Source organism: Haemaphysalis longicornis, unplaced genomic scaffold (genome assembly GCF_048455015.1).
Source record: "Haemaphysalis longicornis isolate Haplotype H1 unplaced genomic scaffold, Haemaphysalis longicornis Haplotype H1 scaffold_5, whole genome shotgun sequence".
Classification (NCBI taxonomy): Eukaryota; Metazoa; Arthropoda; class Arachnida; order Ixodida; family Ixodidae; genus Haemaphysalis; species Haemaphysalis longicornis.
The window spans coordinates 131,063,156-131,083,510 of NW_027526385.1; the positions used below are offsets into that span (position 1 = coordinate 131,063,156).

The 20,355-nt window shown below is 43.2% G+C and overlaps 1 protein-coding gene across 1 annotated transcript; it reads right to left on the minus strand.

Annotated features, from left to right (window-relative positions):
• Positions 1 to 2,691: 2,691 nt before the first annotated feature.
• Positions 2,692 to 19,079, minus strand: LOC144139893 (uncharacterized). The gene is made up of 10 exons (XM_077672126.1): positions 18,985 to 19,079; positions 18,215 to 18,353; positions 14,338 to 14,511; positions 13,935 to 14,143; positions 11,501 to 11,523; positions 10,949 to 11,188; positions 9,771 to 9,802; positions 8,871 to 9,028; positions 5,145 to 5,226; positions 2,692 to 2,775 (listed from the first exon to the last, which is right to left on the minus strand). Exons 1-10 carry the CDS (start codon positions 19,077 to 19,079, stop codon positions 2,692 to 2,694), a joined length of 1,236 nt encoding a protein of 411 aa, XP_077528252.1.
• Positions 19,080 to 20,355: the final 1,276 nt, after the last annotated feature.

Sequence of the window (20,355 nt, forward strand, 5' to 3'; positions counted from 1 at the left end):
AACTGTCTTTAGTGCTGGCCCATATGACGTCACTCGCGCCCATAGCGTATCACTGTAGCACAAAATTTGAGTTTTTATATTCCTTGCATTTTCTCGGCTGAAAAACGTCTTTTGTGGCTGGAATGGAGCTAGGTGAGCTTCTCAAGCCTAGTTCTTTCACATGAAGCAACGTTGCATTTCATCTTCGTGGCATTTCATCTTCGTGGTACCTACATTTCCCTAAAAAATTGGGTGGAAGGCAACATTTTTTTGAAAAAAAAAACGGCAAATGAAAAATAAGCAGTCTGTCTCGGATAGGGAGGTCAGCCTTTCTGGACCGCTTCATGGTGGCATGAAGGTCAGAACCTTTTGTGATGTATGTTGTTTTTCACGTAAATCTTAGAAATAATGAGCCATTCCTGTAACATGTTTTTCCCGCAATAATTACAATTCAAACAATCTGCCATGTTTTTATTTGTACTATACAGTCGAGCCCACTTATAATGAACCTGAGTGTCACGCGGCCTCCATTCGTTATATATACCGAAGTTCATGGTAAATGGACCACAGTAAAAAAAACTGTCAAAACACAATTTATTTTTTCGCAAACAAGTCCATGATGGCTGCTTGTTTACGCAGTGCAGACTTGGTTAGGGCAGTCTCCAGTTTAGTTAGAGCAGCCGCGTGATCTTCGCTGAGGTCCTTGGCGTAAACAACAACAGCCCAGTGAAACAAGCGCGCTAATAGGCACAGGCTCAGAAGTTTCGCCGTCGTTCACGTCCGGTTCCTCTGTATTGCTCTTGCCTCGCACTTCATTAACGATACCCTTGTCCGTGCACGGTTCCGCAGTGTCAGCATCTTCATCGGCACAAAGAAATCGTCCCAGCCGAGGTCATGGCCACCATGTCGGAGTCGATGACTCACTGTCACAAATCGCCGCCGGGCTCGGCGGCAATAAGGCTTGGCTTCAGGTCATGTGTCGACGAAGCCGGCCTTGTGGAAACAATTCCGCACGCAGGTGGCTGTCACCTCCAACCAGGCAGCCTTCACCATCTCTACAGCTGAATACAGCGAACCTAGAAGAGGCAAGTTGGCTGCCGGGCGGTCAACAGCTATGACCAAGCGCTCCACAACGCGGGGACTATACGATGCCTTAAAGGCACGTATTATTCCCAAAAGCAGCGGCTGCACTTTCGAAGTGATATTGGGTGGCAGGAAAAGCAGGGGCACTGCCTTCATGAAAGTTTACACGTGGTACGCAGAGCAGTTGTCCATCCCGAGCAGCACGTGCCTGCCTTGCTTCTGCATGTCTCGGTCGAACTCGGTAAGCCGATCCCCGAATAAAGTGCGCATCATGCAAGCCTTACCGTTGTGCCTGTAGCTCACGGGCACGTAGTTCCCAAGGAAAACGCTTTTTTGAATTTCTGATGACGAAGGGCACGCAGTGGTCGCTGCCATTCATGTTAGTGCACAGAAGAGCTGTGACACTGACTTTGCTATGCTTCCCGCCAATGCATGTGTCGCCTTTCATAGCGTGCGTTTTATTCGGCAACATCTCGTAAAATAACGCAGTTTTATCTGCGTTGCAGATGCCGCGCTCCGCGTAGCTTGAAATAACTTCTCCGTTTTTTTTTCAAGCCACGCAGCAACATCTTGGTCACTTGCGGACACCGCCTCGCCGACAATCAACTTAAAAAGAATGCTGTGCCGCACCTTGAATTGATGTAGCCAGCCATTGCCTTGGCAGAAGTCGGGAAAGTCCCGATTTACCCGTTCAGCCTGCGAGGAGGTTCGCAAAGCGACCTGCCCCGGCAGAGCTGGGCAGAGACCGTCATTTCAACCCACATCGCGACGCCGGCCGTTCATTGTAACCAATCGGCAGAGCTGAAAGATGTTCGTTGTACGTGGGATTTTATGCCATTGAAATATCGTATATTTTGACGGTCACGCATGTTTTGTCCGTTATAAGCGAAAGTTCGTTTTAAGTGGGGCCATTATATGTGGGCTCGACTGTATTTAAATCTGGTTGCTTAGGGGGACACTGATGTGAAATAATTTGTTATTAAAATCTTATTTGGGGCTGGACTGTGCAGTTCAGCCCATATTATGCATTATTTTATTACTTAACGTCATGTATATTGGTGATGGGCGGCAGAAGACCGAACGAAGCCTCTGCAATTTGCAGCCACCGTGGCAACTATCATAATGATGTTTTTTTTTTTATGTCAAACTGTTATCCGTCTTCATGAAATGGCAGTTTTAAAAATGTTGATCTTCACTCACTCTATGGTTGTCCATTTGAGTTTCATAACAATATTTTCTTTTGGTTTGTTTACGCACAAGCTGCACATGCTTAACGTGCTCGTGCCCTACATATTTGTGAGTGTGCCGTCACAGCCTCCACCAAATCAGCAGAAAGTGTAGTGCGAGGGAAATGAAGCCTTAAAATGCACGTTTTCTTCTTCTTGAAATTGTTTATTTTCATGTTCTTTTGTTCCTGGCAGCAGTACATATACTAGCAGTGAAAATAGCTAGGTGTTTTAGTTAGGTTTTCTCGTGCTGCACAAGGATTTAGTGTGCGACAAACAGGTGCACCTAGCACAAGGGTAGGCTGTCGTTTTAACTGCTTTTCACCTTGCTTCCCCAGGATCGCCGAAAGCATCGCTCCCAGCAGCCCTCGCCTTAGAATTACCCCTGCTGTATCCTCGCCCTCTATACAGCATCACTAGCTTCAGGAAGACCTTCAGTTTTGCCCACCTCAAGTGCGTGTGCGTGGCAGGACGTCAGGTACGTGTTCTGCGTGACAAGAATTGTTAACTGCCATCCTGCTGCTGCATGATGAAAGTCCTGACAAATCCTACTGCATATCGCACATACCGAGCAAAGAGTTGAATAAAACTTTTGGGTCTCCACTCAAGCGAATGCTTGAAAAACTAGCAATTTAGATGAATTGGTAAGGGTGTGCTGGGCCAGTGGATTTTTACACATAGCTAATATGTTACTACCATCACCATTAGCCTAATTGTGTCCTTTGCAAGGTAAAGGCATCTTTCGACAGATTTCCAGCAACTTCTATCACAAGCCCTGCGATCCCATTCTTTGCCCCCGAAATTTCACAGTCACCCCTAATATCTATCTGTAACATCTCTACATGAGTAGCCTGTTTGTGTGGAATCAAATCATCGGCACGTCCATTCTCGGGCTTCCGGCACCATCTGAAATGGTGATGATGGTAGTGGTGGTGTCTTTGGTAACACAGCTTCGTTGCAAATACCTAAAGTGATTGATTGAGCCAGTGCATTCGCCAGTAGAGCAGAGGAGGCTGGAGTACATATAATTGGAATTGGATTGACAGGCTGCAAATTCTCCAATCTCTCCCTTGTGTCAGCGAACTAGAAACAGGTACTTCCTATCGCATGCTATCCGGCCCTTTTCTTGTATTTCAGGCCATGGGTATGATATCGGGAGAGGTGACGAGTAAACTTTTCCCAGCCTATAATATTTAAAGGTTTTAATAAAGGGGCCACGAAGACAATACAAGTTTGCTTAAATCAAAAGATTTGGTGTCTTATAGTGCCCCCGGAACTTGTCTTGCCGCAAACGATGCTCTATTCACTAAGACTTTAAAAATTCAAAATAAAATGTTGGTTTTCCCATTGAATCATGTGATTCATGACCTCAACAATGGCTTATCCGGGGCAGGTACTTATGTGAACCCTAGTAGGCTGACTAGGGCTGCAGCGTATGGGAAAACGCCTTGTTACCATCAGTATGCCTACATGGTGCTCAGGACCACTGTCGCACTTACTTTGTTTTTGCCCGTATTACAACTGGCTTATTTTTGTTGCGGTTGATATTAATCGTTTCATAAACCATTGCGTATGCTCGACAAACAGGGTCACATAAAACCATGTTGCTTGCGCCACGTGGCCAGTGTCGTGTCAGACAACCTCAAAGTGCCGGACAGCTGTGCAGCTATAACAAGCATAGTGCACTGGTTGCTTGTATGTTTTTGTGTACTTGCATAGCTTCAATTAAAAAGAACATGATTTAAATTTAAGCTCAAACAGCTCGTTAGTGCCTAACTTACATTTGCATTTGATAGCCTCAGTCAATCGCACAGCTGTGCAAACAAGTCTTAGGTTCTTGAGGGGAAATGAGCTAGGGTGTCACATGGGCATTCTCTGTTTTCCTAATCATACAGCTTACTTGAGTTAAGTTAACAGTTAAAAGTCATGTCTGTGTTATTTTCACGAGGCAATCTTTTGAAGAAACCAAACTTGCATTTCGTCCTCATGGCCCTTTTAATTAAGGGGGCGCATGGGTCTTTGGGACCAAAAAATTGCCCAAAAAAAGCACTTTCTTAGGAATAACTTTTCTTTAGATTTGCACAGTTTTTCCTCCAAAAATTTCCTATGTGGAACAGTGTCACATACTTATAAAAGTCACGTAGGCCCGATTTCACCAAAGAAATAACTATTTTCCTATAATTGTCCACTTTTTCGCCTTGAGTGGTATCGCAGTGACACAAAATTCTCGAGAGGCCCATCCCAGCATGTTGTGACGCTAGGAACATCATTTCTTTTGCACTGTGAAGCTGAATGTCTAAACCATGCGATATGGGAAGCAGATTTTTCATTTTGTGTTTCAGTAGCTGTTTAATTACCATTATTTTTAATTGGTTAGCAGGAGTAGTTAAAATCCAGAAGTTAGAATTGATGTAAACTTCGATGTGATTGCAACGCAAAAAAACTGCTTCCCATGTTTCATTTCCCACAACTTCTGCTATCTATTCATGTCTTGTCGGCAATCTTTTGTTGAATAGTTTTTTTCCTACTCTAAAAAAAAGTAAAGGAATTTTTTTAATTAACACAGAGACTAGTTACCTCACATCAAAACTAATGACATATTTGAAATCAGCTAAAAAACTGACCAAGCCTATAAAGTTTCATCAGAATTGGTTGGAAAACAAAAAAACGTTTCTAAGACCAGTGTGCTTCCTTAAGATTGCTGCTGCATGATTAACAGCTATAGTAAACAAATAGAAAAATTTGCCACAATACTGAGATATCACCTGTGCCAAATCAAATGAATTTACCAAAGGTTGCAGGCGTTTTGCGTTCACTGGCAGTCACTGTCCCAGGTGCGGCCCTTGATGGTCTCACACGCCACATCGGGTCACCACTGGTTGTCTCAGCTTGCTTTCGGCTGGTGTTCTCGTTGAAGTGAAGAGCTGCTATGAGGGTCCTAGAAAAATAACCAATTTGATGTATATATATATATTCATGGCATACAGGCAGTGCTTAGGTAACTTTTTCACAAGTTTGCAATATCTGTAACTTTAATCTCGGAACAGTCTCTCTTTTTCTTAGCGTTCACTGATGTCCAATGCAGGAAGTGGCTGGTGAGGCACCAAGGCTACAACAGAAACTTCTTCAACGGGTATGGTTCTCCATCCCCCCTGGAGTTTTAAAAAAAATAATTTTCCCACTTTCTTTTTTTTCTTTTTTTTTGCAGGGAAGGCTGGGAATGGAGGACTTTTGACGTAAAACTGACGGTTGAGATATGGCTCTGCTCTAGCCAAGATTGGATTTGAACACTGGGAATAGCAAAAGCGAGAGATATTTAAGGCCACAAAATCTAGCCAAATTCTCTCTAGTTTGAAGCATTTCACCGCTGATTAATTCTTTAAACTTGCAGAATTACACTGAAAACCCAAACCTTGGTTACGAGGAAGTTTGTAGTGGCAAGCTAGGAACCTAATCAAGCCACTTTGGAAATTGGCAAACGTCCACCACTTAGGTTTGTTTCTGTTTTTGGTTTGTCCAAAAGGATGCTTTTATTTGGTCTACACGTATTTTAGAGGTGTAGATGTTTGATTATGTTGCTCTTTACTTACTTTGACTATAACTTTAACTACTTTGACTATAACTTTGACTACTTACTTTGACTATAATGTGAACCCAAAATGGTGCACCACATTGGAAGGTGTTTTCGACTGCTTTCTTATATAGAAAGTTTGCAGTTGCAAAAGCAAAGTGTTAATTGAGGATGGATACAAAAGCCACTGCTGCCGACACTGTGCTCCGAGCAGGAGGTATAAAATCTTTCTCACAAAAAGGCTTGGCCCCTCAAAGCTGCTTGTACCGCGTTTTATCTGCAGACTGACTCCTGTTGATTTCAACCTGACAGGGGAAGCTAGTTGTGACAAAAAAAAACAGCCACGTACTTGAGGCAGCCAAAAACAGGCAGTTTGTATACTGACTCAGTGCATTGTGATGATGCAAGGATTCCGTAGTACTTGACCTAGCATAGTAAGATGTAGCAGGACGTTCCACAGTACAATAACCCCACGTTTTCTAACAATGTAGCCTTAAAAATAGTTCTTGCTTGAGGCAATGAAAGCCCCTGGAATTGTACTTGAGCTCATTTGAACCTTCACGCCAGGTAAGCAAGAAATGGAGGTGAGGTATTAGTAATTCTTGAGACTTCAACCAGAGTCCGTCAATGCTTTTCTGGTCATGAGACTCATGGCCGAGTTTTGTTTGAGGAGAAAGGCTCCCGCGAGAGGTGCCGCCGCAGATCGGAGGGCTAGAATACCTACATTGACACGCGTCCGCCGTACAGAGTGGAGACACGTATGCGTTGCGCCACCATTTTGGTTCGCTCGCTCGCCGCCGCAGCAAGTCATTGTAACAAAACTGCACCGTAATTATCTCCACAACGCGGTTTACAGGCGAAGTTTGAACCATCGTATCTGTATCGCGTTGCTGCGTCTTGTGGGAAACAAAAAGAACAGCGCGTTGAGCCCTTCGACTCAATAGGGGCGGCACGGGATCATTCAAAGGATGTCTCCACCCTGTACAGCGGTCTGTTCTCGAGGTATCCTACGGAGGGCATCGGGCCACCGCCGCTGCAGCGCGCGTTCAGCCGTGCGCGGCAGAACTTGCGTTCGTGTTTGGCGGCATTTTTCTGGATACAAACGAAATGTTGGTAATTCTGCCTTCAATTGTGAATACAAAACGAAGCCGTCAGAATTGCAGCCCTTGCAGGGAAGCCGTATGCGGCAGAACGCATGCTCAAAACTGCCGACTGCTATCTGTGCTTGATTTTTTAGAAGTCCCCACGAGCCCTGCTAGCACCGCAAGGAGCGTCTGCTACACGCCGCACTCCCCTCCGACCGCTTCGCCGGCTGCCCTCCGATCAACGCCAGCGCCGCGACGCGGCCTCCCTGAGCAGCGTACGAAGTTCTCCCATAGCGTGACGGCGAAGTTTCACGACCAGAAAAGCATTGACGGACTCTGCTTCAACGTTCGTACTGATTTCTTCTGCATTCTTTCACTGGGGCCACTTTTTTTTTTAGGTATTGGTACGAGATACGTTTTTAAAGCAAAGCTTTCTACCTCTACCAGAGAACGGTTCTTTCGTGGTAAGCAGGACAAGAAAATTCCAACGTGGCTGGGGAGGCGGAGAGCGCTTTTCACTCACGGATCACAGTGTAGATGGTGTGGCGGAAGGGCGCTATTGACCATCGTTCCCCGTGCTCACCCCGGGGGGAACGTCAGCGGGACCCTTATATCGGCTTTGTCGTCTGCTTTAGCGACGGTTGCTTTAGACCTGTTTTGGCGCAGCTTTGCGTTCATTGCGCGCTTACTTCGCACTGCTTGTTTAACTTGTTCGACATCACCTCCTAGATAACCCGGACCCAACAGAATAAATTGATCGTACGGCAAAGAACGTTAAGGATTGGTTTGAAGGGCGGGAAAACAAAATGTGCAGACCACATACACACATCTGGCCGGTAGAGAAACAAAAACCTTTTGCACACAGCTTGCCACGCATGGGACTGCATTTTCTAAATTGCTGAATGCAAATTCGGTTGTGTTTTAACAGGTATTACAAAAGACTAATGGATCAACTGGTTCTGATAAATAGCGAATGTGAAAGTTCCCTCAGCTTTCTCGCAATTCTCAAACTTACTGAACTATACTTAGTTTAATGGTATAAATGGGAATCGCTAGGCTCACATGCCAGATTGTTTCGGTGTCTGCGCCTGTGTCGCGTGGTGGTGTAGCCCCGGGCTAGCATATCGGGATGGCTAGGTTCCGCTGTCTCACCTTCGAAAGACGCTCCTCTCCGTTTGCTTTCTCCCGACTCACGGCCGGGTTATAGCAGCGGCGTCCGCCCCTCTAGTCCAGCCGTGGCTGACGCTGCTGCGTTCGGCACGGCATATCCGCGAATTCCAGTTAAAGGCTGGAGGAATATCTGGTTTCACTCTTTCTAGAACCACGTGTGTGAATTTGAGTGACGTCGCATGGAGAATTGTTGTAGCTATCGTTTAAAGCTTTGCTTTCTGACCACCTTCACAGCGTAGATTGGAGCCAATTTTTTTTTAATCAAGACTTCGAGATAGTATAAGTTCCAGCTGAAATTCCGCATAACTATTTGAATGGGCATTTAGATTAGTCGATATCAGCCAGTCACACTAGTTAGACGTTACATGTCTTAAGCCAAAGTGTGGGAAAGTAGCTGGTGAGTCCTTACCCTTGCTTATGATTTCTTCAGTGTTTGACAAGTTTGTGGTACTTCTATGAAGCACTCTTTTGAATAGAGCAACGTTGTGTGTTGTCTTCATGTTCTCTTTAAATTAAATTAGAACCAGTGTTACTTTTATCAAGTAGTATCACAAACTCCATTTTCTGTGGATAGTTTTTCAAGTGAAGATGTCGCGGATTTCTGTCACATTTCATGTTTGTAGAGAAATGTGCAGTGTGCCACTTTGGAGCATGAAAAAATGTGCTACCTTGTTTATCTCTACCCACAATGAACATCTAGCCAGCTGTTGGTAAAATTTTGGGGGGGGGGGCTCAAGCTCCATGATGTCAACTCACTGAGCCTTCATTCCCCCGTATGTGAAAGCGGTTGACTTTGGTGCAAAATTATTTAGCACACTATGGAAAGATTTCAGTGCGTAGGTTTGAGCATCCGGTGAGAGTTGACGTATGTCTGTCACGAGGAGTGGTGCCGTAACAATGCTCTTAATTTGCTTCTAAGCAGCAGAGTCTGAGGGAGAAAAAGCGATGCAAATTATGTGTACGCGCATGCCATCACATGGGAGTGTGCAGTCATACACTCTGGCAAAGCTGCCTGTTCAGCTTATGGAAGGGAAGAAATGGTGGTGGATCGAAGCGAAGTTTGATATTTTTAACTTATAATTTACAACGTAAGACAATTTGCATTTGTCATTTGCTTCCAAGGTAAAACCCTACAGCATATGCACATTGCAGGATTCTTTACAGGTATTGGATATCTAAAAGATTAAAGCTTGGACATTTGATATTCTGCTATAACATTTTTTTTTTACATTGCTGCACCTTATGCAAGGGAGAGGAGATGGAGGCACCACAGCCACCTTCCAGTAAACAGGGTGACCTAGAGCTACGACACCCAGCACCATCTTTTGCAGATATGAAAAACATTGAGACGGCTGCCGCATGCCACGGCATTCTGGTCTCAACTTGCGCTCCTCTCTCATAGCGCAGGGTGAGATGTACGAGTAGTTTATTTTTAGGTATAAAATGAGGTATAACATTTAGGTATTTTTAGGTATAAGTATAACATGCTCAGTAATACTGCCAAACCAAGCTGGTGAACAAAGGCAGATTTACTCATCTTCGCTTTAGGGAAGGCAGCTCAATTCAACCTTACATCACGCCTGCAAGGAAAACGCACGTACAACACCTCGCGTATGTCTTCTCACATGCCCACATGACTTTCCCATAAAACCTCACATTTTGGTTCCTAAAAAATATTTGACCCTTCCCTAGTCCCAAAAAGAAACCGTTCTCACAACACACTGGGCTGCAAAAGTCCTGCATTACTCCATCTCAGTACACTTCTTGAAAACACTCTTTACAGCAGGACTACTTACTAGAGAGTGGCTCTGGTCTGTGCTAGTTGGTACATCTTCGATGGGAATCAGCTTGAATAAAACGAACACACTTGGGTTTCACATACGGGGTCAAAATATGCTGCTCCAAATGTGTAAATGGTTTCAACTTCATATTTATTTGTAGATACTGTAATTGCTGATGTCAGCAAATGGAGCGAGCATGAATACTTGAGAGTTGGACACCGATTGTTGGTTTGCAATTCATAACTTGGATTATACCATTGCTAAAAATATTACTGGCATGTGACCTGCACCACGTTGCTTGCTCTTCACAATTAATATTTTGCCCCAAGATGGCCACTGTGAGACAATTCCTATCCCACCTTTCTAGTCTGCAAATGAGGAGAATTGCTAGTTTTGTGATAATGCATCCCCTTATGAATAAACTTGAAGTTTTCGATGTGCATCCTAATACACCACAAAGAAAAAGAAAAGAGTATGAAGAAAAATCCCAACAAGAAGGCCATTAGTGAAGAACTTTCAGTTGGGTGAGGAAGGAGAGGGAGATTACATTTAATGAGCATATTGACGCAGGTCGTCTACTAGTATTATTTGCACGTCAATTAAATAGCTTCACTGCAGTGCAAATATTTCTTTCAGTGCATGTATAGACCTTTCATGAATTGCTGCCAATAAATAATTTTTTTAGTATAAGATTCAAGTTATTAAATTGTCTTTTTCGGACGTTGCAGAAGTTTAAAGCTTTCTCTTAATGGGTGGCTTGGCCTGCTATTATCGCAGATGATTATGAGATGTAAAATGTTGATGTGAAAATTCTGCAAAAAATAGCTAAAGAAAATAAGCTTCATTTAGCTTTTCCACTGCTGTGCATGTGTTGTTACCTACCCTGCAATTATAGACGGTTTTATCATCGTTTCCACAACACTTTTCATGTTTTCACAAGTATTACACGCTGATCCTGTCACAAACCTAATGCAATCCAGTGTCGGTTTTCTTTCTCGTACTTCACTGTAAAAAACTCCATAGCTTAAAGCAGTTGAAATGAATTCTACTCACCAGCAGTGAGCCACTCCAGGTGCAAAGGCCTGTGAAGGCACCTTTGGTAGAGGTCACTGTGCCCCTCATGTATCCCTAGTAGGTTATTCAGCATGCTCTGCCACGCTGCAGCAACCACGGCGCCATTTCCTTTAGTAGCAGATGCGCACCAGTGTAGGTGATTGACAATGGCTGGCGTCCATTTGCTGATCATCATGCAGCCAGCTCTTTTTGAGGCCGCATTGAGTTTCTTTCGCAGTCCTACAAATTAACAGCAGTAAAAACCTATTGGCTTCCAAAAAGGTGGGACACCAGGCACTGTAAAGGCGGGATTTGCAAGATTGTTGCCCCACAAGCAACATCAATTGATCATGAGCAAATTTCTTTCACCATGAGTTTACACCTGGTTATCTCTTCGAACAGGAAGCAAATGTAGCTCAGTTGTCGAATTTTCCTCCCTAAGAACAGCCTGAGCAAAACAACGGAATAAGCAAGAACGACAGAGGACGTAGTGACTAACAACAAATTCGTTTTTTGGCAGTCCCCCGATTCTTGCTCTCTGCTGTCAATTACCCCGTTGGTTTCCACTCTGTATTCTGAAAGGGACCATGAGGACAAAATACAACTTTACAAAGAGCTTACCACTAGTAACCCACTCAGCTATATTACTACGACTAGGAATGTTTTTCCAACTTGAGAACGAAAAAAGGTAAACTTTCACATTTCATGCTAAAGTAACACAATGTGGCCATGAGCGACATATTATGGGCCAGTACTAATGACACTTATTATAGTTGTAACTGTACATAAGCATTCAAGTGATACTGTAAACTAGAACTGTGGGCCCCACTAGAACAGCTGAGTCATGCTTCTTGACAACCAAGAATCTGTGGCGTAAAGAAATTATCAGAAAGTGGCTGGGAAGTCGCCACTGCTTCATTTCTTCTCAGTTTTGTGTAGCGATTTGAAAATTGACATATCATATATATTCCCATATATATATCACAATGCTTTACTTTCGCTCCCCCTTTTTTATTTCATTCCTTTAACCCTTTAATGCCGGAATTATAAAATAGGGCACAAAAAAATTTCTTTTTTCGTGTTTAAGCTTTAGACAGACACCGTGATTGCATTCTACAGTTGTATTTTCTGAAATGCAACTTAATCGCCGACTTTTAGGTTTGTCGCGAATTAAAGACAACAGGCACTTAGGCCAATATCTGGAATGCAACTTTATCACCTACTTGGTCCTTATCACCTACTTGGGCCATCCCTTTGTTTGGGTTTTTTTGCGTTGCAAAAAGATTGGTCTGCTGTACGATGTGATGCAGTAAGCTGTCATCAAAAAACTCTTTGAAATATTCAGTAGGTGCTCGCACAGTGTCTCTTTCAGGAAGAGTGATATTCCAGGATGGTATTTCCCGCTGTTCTTGACAGTCTTTTTTTTTTTTTCACTTCACTGTCTGTTTGGCAGAGGCAGTTGGCAGAGGCACCACGTCACCGTTTTCATCTTCACTGCTTTGACGGAGGCTCTCCCAAGGGCGCAGCTCGTGCTTGTGCTTGAGAACCGTAGTCAACATCGTCGTAATCACTGTCACTAAGTCAGCTATCGTCACTGTTATCCTCAGGTGGCAGGCATGTGCGAAGTCCTTTTCTTCCATACAGCGATCTGACATCCATACTCGGCCATAAAATAAAAAAACCAGCATACCTGCAGTCACCACAAACTGCCTAAATGGCCGAATGTCGCGAATTCGCGACATACCACGAAAGCAAGAAGCATGCAACAAAAAAAGTATTTTTCGACAATGTAACAGCTCTTGGGCAGTCTCCTGAATGCGTGTAACTAGAAAAAAAATTGGGGGACCTTGTACTCTTTATGGTTAGACATAAAACGACGACGAAGTGAGAGCTGTCGCACGTGGCGCGCGCAGTCCGCCAACCGATGGACATACTGAGTTTAATTTTCAACACCTCATACGAGATGGCGCTACAAGTTTGGAGCGCAACCACCACCTCTTTGCCGCAAACACATCACAGCCGCCGCTGAAGCCAGCAAAGGTTTCGCGAGTTGGTTGGCCAGCTTCATTCAGTATGTCGCGAATTCGCGACAACCGGCATTAAAGGGTTAATTTCACCGTTTTCACTCTAGCATGCCTCACCGTTAGTGGGGCTAACGTTTTCACATTTCGTTCAAGTTTCTCTCTCTCTCTCTCTCTCTCTCTCTATTAGTAATAGTGTCATTTTTATCAGAACAATGCAGTACTTTGTAATGAAACAAACTTGTAATTTGTCTTTATAGCCTCTTGAAGCAATATCTAAGTTTTCTCAAATTTTTAGCAGTGAAACAGTAAATAAACAAAGGTCAGGTTAAAATAGTATACTAGTACAGTTGAACATCGTTATATAACAACGAACACTGATATCGTGAATTATCTACCATAGCGAAATAAATACGAACTTTGGTTGGCTAGGCTTTATTTGTGGCACTTATTCTATTTATAACGAAACCAAAACCTCAAAGGGTACGCGATATCGGCTGTAATGAAGAAATACTTGATCAGCATTAGGCTGAAAACTGCAGAGCTAACATAAAAAGCAAAATAAAAAGTTGAAAAACAATAATTATTATTAATCGTTTGAAACGGTTGCCGAAATTTCGGTCGATTGGCGCAACAGCACATTTTACTGCTCCGAAATAGGAACGCAGGCCTTATAAGAGCACAGGCCATATAGAACACAGGTCCGAAATAAGAACACAGGCCTACAGAACAGAACTTTGTTATGTTGTAATGTTATGTTTCTATGTTTCCGGTCTAGTCCCTTGAAATGCCACAAAGAGACAGGTAAGGATTACCTTGTTTAAGTGGGTTCGAAGCCTAGAATAATGCGTTTTTGTTCTAGGATTTTTGCACGAGCAAGCTGCTGATTTGTTAGAGCCGATTATTACTTGTACTATTACAACGAATATTGCATATGAGAAACTAATTTGCTGCCCCAATATTACTTTGTTATAATGAGGTTGGACTTTATGAACATTACAGTAACTTTTGATACGTGCCAGACATCAAAGTAGTGCAGGATTTCAGGTTCCTTTTCTCTGATGTGTTTTTTGATCCCCGAGCGCCTATCAGTGGTGAGAGATTTTACCGCTATGCCTGAAGACTGGAGAAACTGAAGACCTCTGATCAAGCCTTTTTTTAATGTTTGAGCTGGCTTTTACATCTTCACTCTGAAAAAAAAAATATAGATAGTTGCATAATATAAATGCCATATACAGCAGATCAAATGGCAATGATGAACTTTGTCATAAGTCATAGGTTGACATCATGTAAAAAAATAAGCCCAAGAGTAGTGGTAATAAGAATAACTATTTTGCTGATCGAACATAATGCCTTCCTTGAAATTACCTCTCCCACTTGGATTTGCTCCGAGTGCAGAATTTTTCCCAGGCTTGCACAGAGGAACGAATACGTTAGGTATTTGGCACTGTGCCCCGGTGAGTCGCACCGTCCATCACCACAGATATCCACGCTGCCACTCTTCAGCTGGGACAGCAATTCTGTCTGGTGCTTATCCCACACCTGCCAGGAATGAAGAAATAAAGCCGCGTTTAGCCACGCAGTCGCATGTTAACACGGTTAGTACTTATAAGCAATTTATTGTCATTTTAGATTTTATTATTCCTCAAATGGCTACTACATTGCATGGTGGTTTAGCATCCATTGCAAAATAGTACACATAGGCATGTAATCTTGGCAAGCATTTTCCGTACAACAAGCATAGTGAAATAGTTTTACTGGTACAGCTTTTGTGTTACACAAAGCTTGTGTAAGAGAAAATGTTTTTGGGAAATGGTTTATGTCTCTTGTCACAAACCAGGCATTTGACTGCCACATAAAGTAGATACCAATTAGCTCTAATGCAGTACATATAGCAATCACAAAAAATGTCATTCATTGAGTTCCCTGCACAAGGAGCCATGAAGACAAAATACAAGTTGGGTTTATCTCGAAAGACTGCTTAGTCCCGATAACAATGATACCAATATCATCGCAATCTCCGAACAAATAACCGAGGAATTTAAGAAAACGTGTGAAGCAGTCGCGACCCCCTAGCCAATTTCCCGCAACTTCTCTATGACGTCACGGAACCTTGTTTGTGCGATTGGCAGCCACCTAACTGAACTGTCACGACACATGACTGGACGTCTGTAATGGGGCCTCTAGTTCCATTTGACCTCATCACATGAATGCTAATGCTAACGTGCCGTTAACGCGCTGACAATTCTGTTTTTAGTGCTGGCTCATAAGACGTCACTCTTCTCATAAGACGTCACTGTGGCGCGAAATTTGAACGTTTTTCAATACTTCTTGCATTTTTTTCGTTAAAAAACATCCTTTGCGGCTGGAATGAAGCTGAGTTAGATACGGAATCTTAGTTGTTTCAAATTTTCTCTTTAGGGCTGTTGTAGTCTTCTTCTGTTGTCTGCAGATGTTTGTTTTCCACATAATATTGGCAAATAGCATATTTTATCAGTGCTAAGCGTGCAGTTATGCTTCATGCAAAGAAGACAAGTGTTTACTAGCCATTGTGACAGCAGGAAGAAGGTATGCTGCTTGATATTCATAAAAAGCACGGTCTACAAATGTGTGCACTTCCATTATTTCAAGCAGCCTCAGTGTTGCGGTTGGACTTGGACCTATGAAAAGAATGGCAGCTGCCAAGTCAACATTGCCTTTTGGTTTGCGGCCAATCGTCAGCTGGCTTGTCCAAATTTGCTGCTCCCGCTTGGAGCATGCATTGTTCCGACATGTGGTTGTTGCCGTAGCACTGGTGCCGTTCAAACTTAGGGTCACTTCACAGGAGCGAAAAAGGCATGTCAAGCAGACTTTCAGAAGTGCCATTAAGCAAGTGGGGAAGACAAGGTAATAGCCTGAGCTCGTGTTCTTGCTTGGTCCTTCTTCCAAGCCACTTCTGTAACATAAATAAAAAATGCATACTTTAAAATTTACAGCATGATGGTTGTTTAGCATGTTCTTTCTTGCTGCACCTCAATGAGCAAATATTGTGTTATATTGCACGGTCAACTGCACCTGAATAGGCAAATAAGCCTCTGCCCTATAAGTATGACAAACCTAAACGAAACAACGGAGTTACTGAGGAATACAGAAGTTACCAGCGGCAACTCCCCAGCCACTTTCCAGCGATTTCTCTATGATGTCAGAAAAATCGTCATTGTAAAATTGGCAGCCACCGGTGACCTAAGCCACCACCAAGAAACATAACAGGATAATTTTAGCGAGGGTCCTAGTTCTGCTTGATGGTATCACTTGAATGTGTACTTAGGTGCAGTCAACACCTGACGACAATTTTTTCAGTGCTGGCCCATCTTATGTCACTCCTGCTCAAATTGCACCACTGTAGTACAAAATTATAAAGTTTATCAATTTTCAGCCTGCTTTTTGATTGAAAAACATCATTCAAAGCACGAACAGAGCTCAGAAGGTTACAAAAGACTAGTTCTTTCAAACTCAACAAACTTGTACATTGCCTTCATGGCCAGCTGCCTGCCTACTCACTGAAATGTGGAGCTTCGAAGCTATAGCGGCTCAGCATGACATGGGGTCTCACTGGATTGCACCATTAAATCCGTATTCAGGTAGTAGCACGAGGAGGGATATTTTCCTTTTTAAATTTCAACTTGTTTTCTCCTTTCAACTTTCAGGGCAATGCACTGTTTTTAAGAAAGAGCAAGCAAATTAAACTAACTTTTCTGCTTTCTGAGACAAGGTCAAGAACACCTTCCACAGTTGCTGCACCGTGTTAGCTATGTAGAAAACAAAATTACACGCAACGATAGCTTTTAACATGCTTGAGTCACAGTCCTGCGGACTGCAATTATCTTGGAATGCACCCAATATTTAATTAAAATCAGTGAGTGTGCATGCTTGTCTAAACACTTTTTATAGTAAATTTTTCCCTCCTCTCTTTAAACATTTTTCTTCCCCTTTTCTTCAGCCATTGCCAAAGACTTTTTCACTCTAACATTTCCTCACTTTTTGTCTTTTTGGGTTCTCCTTGGTACAACAATGCTACAGGCTTGGTCTTTACCATAAAACTAACGTCTTAATGAGACCCAAATAAGTAAAATGTTTTGGAGAAAACATTTCCACGTACTGTTCACCAAGAGTGCTTTCCGAGGCCAGTGTCGCGTCGCCTGGTTCATACACTGTGTCTGAGGCATTGTGATTGCCCTGTACTGGTGAGACATCAGGTGAAGGTAGGTGAGTTTCAGGGTGTCGACGTTTGACTGGTGTTGATGTAGTAGGTCGAACGTCCCGGCTTTCAACTGGTGTTGCTTTGTCACAGGTTTCCTTCACTAGGATGTTAACCTGAACACCTGCCACAAAACCATCAAACAAGGAAAGATGCATTAGTACCAGATGTCCTATTGAAACATCTTCACAATTTATCTGCATGATTCTCACCAACATGCATTTTCCAACCACAACAAATATATTTATGCATGAGATCCAGCGAAGAGTGAGACAAGTTTTCTGTCTATAGGAGTGAAGTTTCAGAGGAAAGAACAGTGATTCACTTATGGAATCAATGCAGAAGGTATGCATATGCATATCCATTTCCCTAACAGCCTCACAGCATCCCTCGGTCTTCACCCTCCACACATAACTGGTTGACCTAACCAACAACAGCATTTGATTGGTACTTTTATGAAAAATAAATTAAAGATGGTCGCGCATTGTTATGACTTTGCGCCAAGTGTAAATGAGGGGGAACTATTCACCAAGACTTTATCTGAAAATTCAAAAAGATGTCCCGTAACAGCTAAACTGTGGGTGTCGCAAGAAACATATAAACCAGACGGAAGACCAGTTTGAGAGCCCAATAATTGTTTTAGATCAAGAATGCCTTCACCAATCAGCAAGTGTTCCACTTCTTGGCTTGTAGCAAAATTGGTGGTATGTTGTGCATCTTAGAGATGCAGATTAACAAATATATTCAGTTGATGCTGAAGCACGTATACAAACTGACGGATACAAACTGATCAAGGGCACTGGTGCACCCACATAATTTTGAACGTTCGGTAATAGTACACTTTATATATACAAAAAAGCTGGAAAATTGTTGGCTACATTGATATGCTGGTATCTCGTGAATATTTCCATAAACATGTCATGCCAGCCTGGTTAACAGAAACATTGTAAAAACAAAATGGAAAACCGTAATGTGTATGCAAGTCTGTACACGGATTTTTGGACTCACTCTTGTTTCTTCCAGGGATAAAAGCTTGCACTGCTTTGTCGTGGCCCACATCTTTGCTCGTTTGGGTACCCACACAGAAGCTTCCTTGCCAGTCAGTTTTCTCCGGCAAGTCTGGGCTTGGAACACCAGAAGAAGTGACCTGGAAGTGTAAAGGAGAATTAAATTACTTGTCATGCGTGGTTTATTTTGTACAAGGTAAAATTCTGTTTGAAATTTTTGAGAATTGCAGCAATATAAATTTGTCATATTTGTTTTTTTTTAAACGCGCCCGTTAGAATTTAAAAGACATTTTTGTATAACTTTGTACTAGCACTGAAGTTAAGAGCACCAATACTTTAGCCGCATCTTAGGGGGTTCGCAAAAAAAATAATAATGGTAAGCGCCGCCCATGCGTACCACAGGGAAATGTGCGGTCTCAATTGTAACTTATCCTCGGAGCTTTCTGGGTCGTAGAAAGTAGTCGGGGCCTCAGAGGACTGCAAAGGGATCGTAATAGACGTGACAAATGTTTTCGTCCATCGCCGCAAACTAGAGGTGGTACCAGCCGACGCGCGCGCGCATGCGCTACGTTGTTCCCAGATTTTGGCGGTTTAGCTGCAACAGAACAATGTACGCGATCAACGAATACCTGTTCTAAAGGCACTAAGCAAAAAATGACGCATGCACGAAATCTCGAAAATTAAAACAATAATTGGTAGTGGCTGGACGAACGATATAATCTGCCCCATCACATCGGTTTAAACACCGAAACTGGTATTCGTTGTACTTACCAAGTGACTGTTGCTTCGCTCCGAATACTCGGGTCGACCAGGGAGCACCACAGATGGGACGGCAGTGTGCATAAGTCGGCGAGGAGTGGCGGCATGTACCAGGAGTGAGCTAACATAAGGGTCCCTGGGGTAATCACTTCGTCGGAAATGAAGCGAGCACACTCGTACTTCCTTTAGCTCTCTTTCTCCTCCGTTTGCAAAGTTCACAAAGCGTAGCCACTTGCTTCGCCGAGGTTCGTCATTGGGCAGCGCATGAAAGGAGACCTCTTAACCGGCGGAGATGCCGCACTCCCTCGACGGTTTGCCCGTACTACAGGGGCATTTCAGGACGCAGCAACGAAATTTCATTCTAGAGTACTCGAACAAACTGAAGTTTTCAGTGGTTCTAAACTGAAAACGAGCACGTTACGAAAGCAAGCCGACACGACCACCATTCCGAAACTTCTGCGATAAGTGGCACAATCTCGTCGCTGCTTGCCGTTCCTTACTCCCCTCATTTCTATTTTTACCTTTGCTGGTTGGCGATATGACAAATATGATGCCAACTTCCTGTCAAGGAATCAAGATACCAAGCAAGGTCGCGGCTGTGCGTGCTAGAACGGTCCGTTGGCCCCGAAGAGCCTCGAACCCGAAAATTCGTCTGCGCGACGGCGAGATGTCCAGCTCGGCCGGCGCTAGTTTCGTACGCATTGGCGTACATGTTTCCGTGTTTGTTCGGAACTTCAACCATTTACTTCACCGTTCTTAGTATCATAAAAGGAATGTGCAGTATGTTTCATGGAGATATAGCTAACTATGTAAACTGTAAGCCCTGCCTAACATGCGTTTGCTTTTGCCGGCCTCCGCCAATCGCAGAGCATTATCAAGTGACATCACAGGTTCTGTAGCGGAAAATGTGCTGGTGGGTCGCATGGTCATGTCCTTTTTTCCTAATTATCTAGCTTATTTGAGTGAAGTTTGCGTTATAAGTGGTGTCGTTATGGTCCTAACGAGGCAATCTTTCGAATGAACCAAACTTGTGTTTTCTGTTCATGGCTGCTTTATATGACTACTATAAATATGATTACTATGACTACTAGAAATACATTCAGCCTATTCAAATAACCATAAAAGGCATGGCGCGACACCTAATTAGGCTGTAGATGGCAGGATCAGCCGAGGGTCTTTATATTTTTCTAAAATATTTAAATCAGTGCGGTAAACGCAAGAAAAATTCTCGCACTCGCCATTTTTACAAAGTGCGGCCCCTTAGCATTACTCAATCCCTATATTTATACACTAGTAAAATTGATGTTTAAAATGCCGCAGTTGGAAAGCAACAATTAATGTATTGCACGGCCAAGATTGGTCTAACATACAAGAGGCTGAGAG